The sequence below is a fragment of the Manacus candei genome, unplaced genomic scaffold, assembly GCF_025592945.1.
Source record: "Manacus candei isolate 608988 ecotype Guabito, Panama unplaced genomic scaffold, ASM2559294v1 h1tg000166l, whole genome shotgun sequence".
In the NCBI taxonomy this organism is placed as follows: domain Eukaryota; kingdom Metazoa; phylum Chordata; class Aves; order Passeriformes; family Pipridae; genus Manacus; species Manacus candei.
The window spans coordinates 326358-337073 of NW_026138214.1; the positions used below are offsets into that span (position 1 = coordinate 326358).

General features: G+C 62.5%; 1 protein-coding gene across 4 annotated transcripts; it reads right to left on the bottom strand.

Moving 5' to 3' along the window:
- Window positions 1–513: 513 nt before the first annotated feature.
- SEMA4A (semaphorin 4A) lies at window positions 514–9454 on the bottom strand. 4 transcript variants are annotated; one of them, XM_051773077.1, is made up of 15 exons: window positions 9336–9454; window positions 5753–5890; window positions 4627–4784; window positions 4463–4525; window positions 4283–4381; window positions 3679–3787; window positions 3458–3574; window positions 3225–3355; window positions 2649–2818; window positions 2426–2576; window positions 2028–2217; window positions 1824–1939; window positions 1575–1738; window positions 1388–1500; window positions 514–1146 (listed from the first exon to the last, which is right to left on the bottom strand). In XM_051773077.1, the coding sequence occupies exons 1-15, from the start codon at window positions 9337–9339 to the stop codon at window positions 530–532; spliced, it is 2340 nt and encodes a 779-aa protein (XP_051629037.1). In that variant the 5' UTR covers window positions 9340–9454; the 3' UTR covers window positions 514–529. The 4 variants fall into 4 exon arrangements, with proteins under 4 accessions (XP_051629037.1, XP_051629040.1, XP_051629039.1 ...); XM_051773080.1 differs by lacking the exon at window positions 9336–9454 and adding an exon at window positions 8780–8833; XM_051773079.1 differs by lacking the exon at window positions 9336–9454 and adding an exon at window positions 7343–7418.
- Window positions 9455–10716: the final 1262 nt, after the last annotated feature.

Genomic DNA, 10716 nt, shown 5'->3' on the forward strand with positions numbered 1-10716 from the left:
AGCTGGGGAGGACTGAGGGGGCTCCACCACCCCAGGGCCATGCAGTGTCCGGGAAGGGGGTCTGGCAGTGCAGGGTGGGTGCCCGTGGGGTCGGCCCATGGAGCCTGGCAGGCTCAGCCTTCCCTGTGTTGAGGTTTTAATGGATCCTGGGGGTATTTCCCTGGGTGACACCAGTGACAGCATCTGCCATGTCCATCCATCCATCCATTCCCACCCCACATCCTGGCCCCACAGCCATGTTCCTTCTCTGTGCCATGTCCTTTCCCTGTCCTCCTGACCTGCCCTTGGCCCCTGCCCTCTCCCTATCCCACCTCCTTGCCCCATCCTGCCCCCGCTGCTCCTAGGGCCCACCCCCTGCCCCAGCATGTCACCTTATGCTAAAACACGTGTATTAAATAAAAAAAACAAAACCAAAAAAAACCCAACCCAAACCAAAACAAGCCCCCACCCCCCCAAAAAAAAAAAATCAAAACCCCTTCACATTCACATCCCCTCCCTCCCACCCTCCCCAGGGTGTCCCCTGACAGTGTCACGCCGTGTTCTGCCCCGGCACGTGGAGCCGGTTGTTGTCCACATCGATGTCCCCATCGAGTTGGAGGCAGCAAGCGTGGGAGCCTTCGTCCTCCTCCTCAGAGGCGGCTCCGGGCGCTGGGGGGTCTCCGGTGCCCCCGTTGAGGGGCACCTTCTCCCGGTGGCGGGATGGGGGGCTGTGGGGAGTGCCGCAGCCCCGCACCTTGCTGCGGGCCTTGAGCTGGTCGCGGTAGGCGAGCAGGGCCAGGCAGGCAGCCGCGGTCACTGTCACCACCAGCAGCACCGTCACCGTCACAAACTGCGACCAGTACGACACGGGGGTGCCAATGGCCGAGGACTCCCAGGCCAGCTCCTCCTCATCCAGCCCATTCCCCAGGGCCACCTCAGCAGAGCCTTTGAGCTGATAGTGAGCCACGGTCCAGGTGTAGCCATTCTCCATGGCCTGGCACTTGTAGATACCGGCTGTCCCTGGCTGCATGATGACCACCAGCGTGTGGTCAGGCAGCTGCATCGTGTTCTCCTGGGCACTGCTGGGCTGCTGCCAGCTGTAGGTGGCCAGTGCAGAGTGGCAGGGGCACAGCAGGTGGACGATGGTGTTTGGCTGGGGGTTGAGCACTGCGGGTGTTGAGAGTGGGGTGAGGCAGAGCACCCTGTGTGACCCATCCCACCCCACGGGCCCCATCCCACTCTCTGTGCTCCATCCCACTCCATGTGCCCCATCCCACTCCACGTGCCCCATCCCACCCATGCCACCCATCCCACTCTGTGTGATCCGTTCCATCCCATGTGCCCCATCCCATTCTGTGTGCCCCATCCCAACCCATGTGCCCCACCCTGCTACACTCCCATACTCAACCTTGTATGGTGGGATCCTCTGGTGGCCCCCAGGCCCGGGGCATGGCCACGCTCCTCCCACGGTGGCATGTGGTGGCCGGGCTCCCCGTCTCGATGTCCTGCAGCCACATGCTCCTGCAGCCGGGAGAGCGGGGTCAGCACCCCAGTCCCCTCTGCATCTCCCTTCCCATCCTCATCCTGGTGCTCACCTGTCCTCAGTGGCCATGTGGGTGGGCTGGCAGGAGCCCTCGGGGCTATGCCAGGCGCAGTAGGGGTCCCGTGCCAGCACACACTCGGCGCAGCTCCGGTGCAGGCTGCAGTTGGCCAGTGGGACCTGGAGGACACCTCTGGAGTAGCCCACATAGAGGGTGCCCTGTGGAGAGAGAGGTGTGTGGCTGAGCCACCCCCCAGCCCCCACGCCAGGGTTGGGGTGGCTGTTGGGTGGTCCCATTTCTTACCTTCCCTGGGGCCAGCAGCAGGTTCTTCACTGGCTCCGGCGTCCGGAAGAGCTCAATGCTCTCCACGATGTGGGGACCCTCGGGCAGCTCCACTGCCTTGTGCAGGAGACCCTTCGCTGCGGGGCAGAGGGGACATCACCAGGGCTTTGGAGCCAAGGGAAGTGTCAAAGGGGTGGCCCTGTGTGCACCCCCCCATAAACCCACCTGTGGCCAGGAACAGGACGCGGTAGGTGGTCCCTGAGATGCCACGAGTCTCATCCACTGCGATGCGCGTGTAGGTGACATCTGACTTCACCAGGAGTGGTCTCCCCTGGATGGGTGACACCTTCTCATCCATCAGGAAATGGTCTTTCATGAAGGTGAGGGCTTTGTCTGAGGAGGGAGCCACGGAGCACTGCAGGGAGAGAGGAGTCAGTGCTCTGAAACTGAGGGGAAACTGAGGCACGGGGAGGGGAGGGTGTGCTGTGTCACAGCGCTGCCCTGTGCCAGCATCCTGCTTGCAGTGCGAGCACACTGGGCAAATTGTGACACACAAACCCCTTCCCTTGGGAACCAGCATTGTCCCTGGGAGGGTCGAGTCCCCCAAGGTGGGCAGCACTCACACTGCCAGGCCGGGGGCTCATGTCAGGGCCACTGTAGACAGTCCAACGGGAGCTCTCCTTGTTCAGCTCCTTGTACTTGCCCTCGAAGACCTTCTCCAGATCCTTCTGGCTGTAGGCACAGACGGCGGCGCTGCCCGCCCTGCCTGCCTGCCTGTGGGGACATCCAGGTGGGCACCAGAAGGCTGCAGGACCCCAGGCACCTGTCACACCCCTGGGCACTCACCACTGTGAGGTGAAGACGGCGTAGAAGTCGGCGCCGCCACCACGGCGGGGCAGGGCAAAGGCATGGTGGATGACGTTGAAGGGGAAGTGGCCGGGCTGGGAGCACACGAGCTGTGCCTTCAGGAATGTCGTCCACTTCTTCTGCAACACCTTGTCCCCCCCCACATCGCTCTGTGGGAGTCAGAGGGTGCTCAGGAACAGGAGCTGGATACCCCCATTTATCCCCTGTCGTTGTCCCCCATCATCATGCCCTGTCTTCATGCCTTGTCATCATCCCCCATCACTGTACCCTCCATGGTTCCTGTCATCTTTATGATCCCCCATCATCATCCCCTGTCATCGTCCCCCATCATCGTCCAACTGTTGTCCCTCATCATCATCATCTCCATCATTGTCCATGTCATTGTCCCCTGTCATCACGCCCCATCATTGTGCCCCCATCGTTCCCCACCATCACCCCTCATCATTGTCCCCTGTCATTTTCCCTCATCATCATCATCTTCCCCCATCTCTGTACCCTCATCGTCCCCTGTCATCATCCCCTGCCATCGTCCCCTGCCATCACCCCTGCACCTACCTTGCAGACACGGGCCACCCGTGGCACCAGGAGCCGCTCAAAGAAGTCAAACTCTTCGGCTGTCTCCTCGAAGAAGAAGTAGACCTTGTCGTCCCCAGGGATGCTGAAGGAGGCCACGAAGGCAGCGTCATCTACAGGCATAGCCAGGGCAGGTGGGTGAGGAGCTGGAGTCGAGGGGGCTGCAGGCACCCCCGGCAAAGGTGTGTCCTTCCCAGGACCGACCCTCTGCTCACCCGAGAGCCAGCGCAGGAAGGCGTCTGTCTTGAGCAGGGTGCGGGTGCCCAGCGAGCGGGAGATGATGGGCTCGTTGCCCTGGAAGTTGTTCATGGTGCCAGTGTAGAGCTCACCATCTGCTCAGGGACAGGGCAGACGGGTGAGCCATGTGGGGACACTGTCACCCTCCGCTCCATCCCAGGGGTGTGCCCACCCGGGGGGCCACTGGCCCCGTACTCACCCACCAGCAGGGCCGTGTAGTTGTGCTGGGGGTCAAAGGGGCACTGGCCCTTCCCATCCAGGAAGGGTTGTCCTCTGCCACTGGACACCAATGTGAAGTTCTCCAGGTGCTGTGGGAAGGGGAGAAAAATCAGCCAAAGGAGCGAAAACAACCCCAAATCTGCAGGGAATGGATCTGGAATCCCTTGCAGACATGGGGTGGCCTGTGTCTTCAAGGTGGGTGAAGGGATGATGACAGGGGATGACGGGGGGTACCCAGCTCCTGTCACCTTTCCCCACTTTCCTGTTGGGGAGTGATGGTCCCCATCATGTCCTCAGCCAGGGGGAAACTGAGGCAGGGACAGGGAGCCTGGGGTCACCTGAGGGGACCAGAACCCAAAATCAGAGTTTCCCTACCAGGGGAAGAGTCACTGGCAACTGAGTGAGAATCACTGGGTGCTCCTTTATGGAATACAAAGATGCCCCTTGTGGGGAGACACCTAGCACTCCCCATCCCGGGGACACCTCATGATGTAATTCACTCCTGGGGCTGTATTTTGTGGGTCCTCAAGAAACACAACCTGCCCAGAGACCCCCCCAGGCCCTGTCCTGGGAGGGACACTCACGATGTAGGTGCATGCAGGGCTGAAGGCATAGGTCCCACAGACGTAGAGGTGGGTCTGGTTCAGGGCCACCAGGACTCGGATGAAGTTGAAGCACTCGGTCTGGGGGGGAAGAGCAAAGTGGGGGGCTGAGCACCCCGGCAGCTCCGTGGGACCCCCTGAGCCCCCACAGAGCCATCTCACCTCTTGGCTCTTCTTCTTAAAAGCACACTCAGAGGTTTTCTCAGCCGTGGGTCCCCACATTATCTGCAAAGGGAATGGAAATGGTCCTGGGCTGTTGAGGACCAGTAGGGGAACTGAGGGAGGAGGGAAACCCCTCCACTTCCCCAAAAGTGATGGCTGCTCACCGAGGCTCTTGCACGGATGCTGCCGGGGGTGACAGTGAGGGCCAGCACCCGGTCACGTGCCCCCACATACAGCTCCTCCTCACTCTCATCCAGGAGGAAGATGTCATAGTGCGAGACGTTGTCCTGGCTGAAGTGGGTGAGGGTCCGCCGTGGGTCCTCTGGCAGGAACAAAGGGGGTGACGGGGGCCAGGGGACACACACACCTCCCACGCCCACCATCACCCCCGGGCGGATGTGGTAGCAGCTGCCACCATGGCTTGTGTCACCTCTAATGCAGGAAATGGGGTGCAGTGCTTGCCCCGCAGCTCCCACATCACAGTCTCCACTTCCCACATCCAGGTCCCCACCTCCCCCTGCCTTCTCCAGGTCCTGCTGCAAGAGCTGGATGTCTCAGACCCCAGAAATGGGGTGCATTTTTCCCCAGGCTGTGCCTGTGATGCTTTGGGGCCAAGGCCAAGGGCAGTGCTCCATTTGGGGGATGCACTGCCCTGGTATGCCAGCCTGGGCGGGGGTCACAAGCCCCCTGGGTGCCCCCAGACACAGACAGGGACTGCAGCTTCTTATTTGCCCCCACCAGGCACTAAAATGGGGGGGATTTTGTAATTCTGATCATGGCTGTGTGGGAAATGGGAAGTGACAGCTGGAAGGGCACAGCCCCGCCATGGGGCACAGACCCTCCTGCTGCCCAGCCATCACCCCACAGCCCCCCAAACCCCTACTTTGCCACCTGCCTTTCAGCTGGACACACTGTGCCCTGTCCCTTTTCCTCTCCTAAGGGTGACCCTGAGCAGACCCTCAGTGCCAAGTGAGTGACAAAATGGCTCTGCTGGGTCTGGCACCCTGGAGTGAGTCCCCAGTTCTCCCTCCCACAGTTGCTGGGGTGCCAACCAGCCTAATCAGATCCCCTCACCCACTGCATCACTTGTGGCCACTGGCACAGTCCCCAGCCCCACATGGGGGTGAGGAGAGGGGTGATGAGGCTGTGATGGGGAGCAGCCCACAGTTCCTGATTCTGGATACTCAACCCTGCGGATGGACAGTCCCCCAGGCCAATGCTGTGTGTCCCCCCTCCCCAGCTGTCCCAGCCCTTCCCAACCCTCCCCCTCCTCCCCGGTGTCCTACTCACCGCTGGGGAAGGTGATGCGGGGCAGGGGCTCGGTGCAGAGCATGGCAGCCGGCACCACCACCCCGCAGAGTAGGCGGAGGGCGGCGGGCATGGCGGGGGGCGGCAGGGATGTGCCCCGAGAGGGTCCCAGCACCATCCCTGTGGGGAGGGAGAGGGTGAGGGCACGCGCTGCTGGGCTGCGCGGCGCCTCAAACCAGCGGAAACAAGACGGGGAAGCAGCACCCGGAACAGAGGGGGAGGATGAGGGGGCGCCTCAGTGCCTCGAGCCTCGTGTAGCCCCCCAGTACGGGTGAGAACTTCCCACTGCTGCACCAGTACAGTCAGAGATGTCCCCTTGCCCTATGGGGCTCCTGCACCAGGACCACCCGCACAGGGGTGTCCAGATGCTCCAGCCTTTGCCCCTGCAGAGCCCCATGGTGCCCATCCCTGTCAGGGGTTCCTCTGTCCAGCTCCATCATTGGCCAGAGGATCCACAAAAAGGAGCAGGCACTACACGGGGTACCCCCCCGTTGCAGCTCTTTCTGCAGCTCGCAGCAGAAGCGATGGGGAAAGAGCTGCATCTCAAGAACATCACAACCCCCAGGACCCCTTGCTCATGGCCACTGTGTGCCCAGCGAGCAGCATTACCTCTCCGGCGGGCGCCAGCAGAGCCGCTCACCTCCACCCCTGGAGCACCGGCACCCGGTGGGAGCCTGAGCCCTGGGGGCTGCGGGCACAGGACCCCCGCGGGCCCATGCCCCACGTCCAGCTGAAGTGTGGTCCTGCTGCCAGACCCCCAGCGTGGCTCGTGCTGGGCTCGCTGTAGCCCAGCCCAGCCCCGCGTGGCCCCGCCGGGACTGCGGGAACCTGAAAGTCCTGCTGGAAGAGGACGAGCCTCGGCAGGTTGGGGCAGCGGTTCCTGCGCCCGCCTCCCTGGCCTCGCACCCCCACGGGGACGGCAGCGAAGCCTGGTGGAGGCAGCTGGGATGGGAACTCGGGGTGCTCTGCTCCTCCAGCTACGTGCCCAGTGGGTGGCAGGGGGTACATGGGGTGCCCAGATGCCTGGATTCACTTCATACTTTGGGAAAATCTTTGGAGTGAGAAAAATAATGGCATTTTTCCTGTGGGCTGTGAAGACCGACAGCGGGCCTGAGCATCACCCTGAAAAACAGCCCCCCAGGGCTGAGTATTGCTCCCCACAAACTGCCCTCTGGGGCCAAGCATCACCCCCACAAGTAGCCCCCCAGGGCCGAGCATAACCCCCATAAACAGCCCCAGGGACCAGGAATCCATCGCCCCCACGAACAGCTCCATGGGGCTATTACCCCCACAAACAGCTTGCCACACCTGAGCACTGCTCCCACAAACGATCCCTTGGGGCCAAGCATTGCCCCCACAGACAGCCCCCCCAGGCCCAAGCATTTCCCCCACAAAGCTGTCCCAGGAACCTGCCTCTCTGGGGTCTCCATCCTCCACTCCAAGCTGCGGGCAAGAAACCCACCAAAGCCAAATCCCTGGGGTCCCCTGAACAGCACAGCCACGCCTGAGGCACTGCAATGTCCCTCTCCAGCTGAGGCTGAGGAGCATCCTGCCCTGTTGGGGCCTCCTTACCTGCCTCCCCCGGTGCCCACACCGGCCCGCCGGGACACGGAGCCCCGGGAGGGCAGTGCTGTCCCCACCACCTTGCTTGGCTGGGACAGAAGCTCCTTGTGAGCACAGAAAGTAGGTTACTCTGCCCCGGATTTCCCACTTGGCGAAGGGCTGGCTGAGGGACGGGGCCGCACGGAGCCTTGGACCGGCCGCATTGTTTTGCCCTGGGCCAGAGCCATCGGGGCCGCAGAGAGGGAGGAGGGAGTGGGAAAGGGAGCAGAGGCTCCTCGGTAAGGCTGAAAGCTCGGGGAGGGGGCTGGGGGAAACACCCAGTGTTCCCCAGCACAAACCAATGCTGACAGGATGTGAGGCAGGAGCAGCCTCAAGGCTGCTCTGTCAGACTAGGAAGCCAAATCCCTTCATAACCCTGTCCCTTCTCTTTTCTGGGTCCCCTGGCCACAGTGGTCTGGGGATGTCATGGGTGTTGTCATTACAGCCTCCCTGTATGGGATTTGGCACATGGGAGCAAGTGTCACCAAGGGTCTCTCAACAGTGGGGTGGTTTAGTTCACCCCTCATGCTTACGGGCTGACCACAGCCGTGGCTCTGTGGATCTCAGCCTTGCTTGGATCTCTTCTTGGAGGATTCCCTGTAAGCCAGGGGCAGAGCCAGGCCCAGCCCATGTGCTCAGCAAGGTGAGCTGTGACAGTGTGGGGCAGCTGTGCAGCTGGTGGCACTGATCTCCTGGCTGCCCAGACCTTCCCAGTGCCTCAGTTTCTCACAGCAGGGTCCTTCTCTCCTGCTGGTCTCCAATTCCCTGCCCATGTCACCTCCCAGGAGCATCCCTGTGGCATGGGGGCTGGTGCAGAGATGCTCCCAACACCCAGAAGGGGCTGGGACAGCTCAGCTTGGAGGAGGCTCCTTTGATCCACCCCCCTCCCAGACCTGGAGCAGGGTGTGTGTGTTTAGGGAGATGGAAAGCAAGGGAGGAGGATGGGTGGACTAGAGACATGAGAAGATGAAAGGGAGGAATCTGGGAGGTGAGAGTGCAAGGGGAGATGGGAGAGGATTCATGGGGGGTGATACAAAGGGTGGGGAGAGCTGGGGGGGTGCAGGTTAGAGAGAGAAGGATGCACAGGAAGGAGCTGGGGGTAGAGGGGGTGTGAAGGGGTGCAAAGGACCTGGGGGAGGCAGAGAGGGGAATGTAGAAGGGATGTGAGGGCAGAGTGCAGGGGAGTCCGGGGGGATGCGAGGGGGGGGGCGGGGGACTCTCTCCAGGGCCAGGATCTCAGCCCCTTTGTCGCTGTCTGGCAGCATCAGCCCTGGGGGTCCCTAAAGCCCAGCCCCTTTATGGCCACTGCCCCCGCCCCGCTCGGCCCCCAGCCCCTGCGGAGCCCCCCCGGACACTCCCGGCCGCCCCGGCCGCCCCCGGCCCCGGTCCCGGTGCGGAGGTACCGACCTGCGGCGGGCGGGCGGGAGCAGCATCCCCCGGCCCCGCATCCGGCTCACGTCGCCATGGCTACGGCAGTACCTCGGCCGACCGCGGCCCCCCCGCGCCGACAGACCGACGGACACCCCGACAGACGGACACGGGGCTGCACAGCTCGAGCCCGCCCCGCACCGACAGAGCGACGCACACCCCGACAGACGCACCCCACGCCCCGTGTGGGCAGGGTGGGTGCCCACCGGCACATGCGTGGGCACCCCCCTCACCACCCCACGCGCACCACTGACACCCTCATCCCCTCGAGGTGCAGGGACACGCCTCTGCCCCCACACGTGTCCCGTCCAACCCCTCTCCTGACACACTCCCGTGCCACCATAACTACATTGGGGCCCTTCACCCCAGTTTTGCTCTCTGCTATAGGCAACAAGTCCCTGCATCCCCATCTCAACACCTCCAGATCCACACCCCATCCCTGTGCCCCCACTTTTGCACCCCATGCCAGCACTCCGATATCCACATCCTGTCCCTGTAACCCCACCTTTGTCTCAGTCTCCCCATTCCCACTCACCCATCCCAGACAAGTGCTGCTGGCTCTGGCTTCCTGCACTACCTGCCTTTGGGGTGTCCCAGAAGGGGGTTTGGGGCACAGCAGTGGCACCAGGCCTCCAGTGTGTCCCCCCCCAACAGCACCCACAAATTTTGGTTGATGACACTTTGCCCCTTGGAACTTCCCTTTCCAGGAAATCTGACCCTACTGGTGCCAGCAGATCCCACTTCTGCTTTGGAACTTGCCCCCTTCTCCTTCCCAGAAGTGTGAGAGTGGGGTGCCCTGAGCCCCAAAAGAGGATCCTCAGCCCCCACTTCCTCCCTCTGCAGCCACCGTCCCGACACGACTCCGCAAGTGACTTTACCCCCAGTCCCCGCTGCACAAGCACACACGAGGCACTGGGAGGTGCCAGTCTCTGCACAAGCTGGGGTGCAGTACCAGCACCCCCAAAAACAGCAAGCCTGGAACAGGCCCATCGATGGGGGTACCTGCCCTGCTGGGGCTGGGGAGCAGAGCCAAGTGCCCCCCCAGTGGCTCCCTGGTTCCCGTGGTGTTCAGGAGCCTTTCCCAGGGAACTGTAAGGAGCTTGTGCCTCGTGCCTGCCAGCACTGGAGGCTTATCTGGAGTCTGCTGTAGGGACCTCTCCCACCTCACGGCTGAGCCACAGGCCCCGAGCCCTCCCTGGTCCCCTCAGGGGGGTGAGGGTCCCACAACATGCAGCACCTTGGGGTGCAGCCTCAGGGAGTGGCAGCAGGCACAAGCTCAAATCTTAACTCCCCTTTGGGATTAGTGGGGCAGCCTGACCTTAATCCCCCCGGGTACGCAGGGGCCTGGAGGGGCCGGCATGGGACTGGCAGGGCCCCCAGCACTTGCCTGGCCATGCCCCGGCTGGTAAACTGGTGGCTGCCAGACACTGGGGTCAGTCCCAGCTGTACCCCATCCCAGTGATTGCTCCAAGGCTCCCTGTGCTAGACTTTCCCCCAAAAAACCTGGTGGTCCTCAGTGTGTACCCAAACCTGGGTGCTCTCACCCAACCACGCACCCCAGGGCACCTCTGCAGAGACTGTGACACTCAGTGCACAAGTGAGCAAGGCTGGGCCATGGCTCCTGCTCTGGGCTCCCATCTGCCTCCTGGCAGACTCTGGGAGAACCTGGAGCAGGGCTCAGCCCCATGGGACAGCAAGAGAAGCAGGAGAAACCCCACACTGACTCAGTGCTTTTGCTGGAATGGGGCTGGAGCTCTGTCACGGGCTCTGTCACTGTCCCCATAGGGGTGTGTGAGGTCTCTGTGGGCTGTACATGCTCCCCACGGGGCTGTGCAAGGTCCTTGTGGGGTATGTATAGTCCCCATGTGGCTCTGTAAGCTCCTCACAGTGTGTGTATCATCCCCATGGGGCTCTGC

Excerpts from the sequence above, each read along its gene's own strand:
- SEMA4A (XM_051773077.1), bottom strand. Across the intron at positions 4,785-5,752 it reads CCGCATCACCTTCCCCAGCG|AGGACCCACGGCGGACCCTC; the intron begins GTGAGTAGGACA and ends TGTTCCTGCCAG. Across the intron at positions 4,526-4,626 it reads GCATCCGTGCAAGAGCCTCG|ATAATGTGGGGACCCACGGC; the intron begins GTGAGCAGCCAT and ends TTCCCTTTGCAG.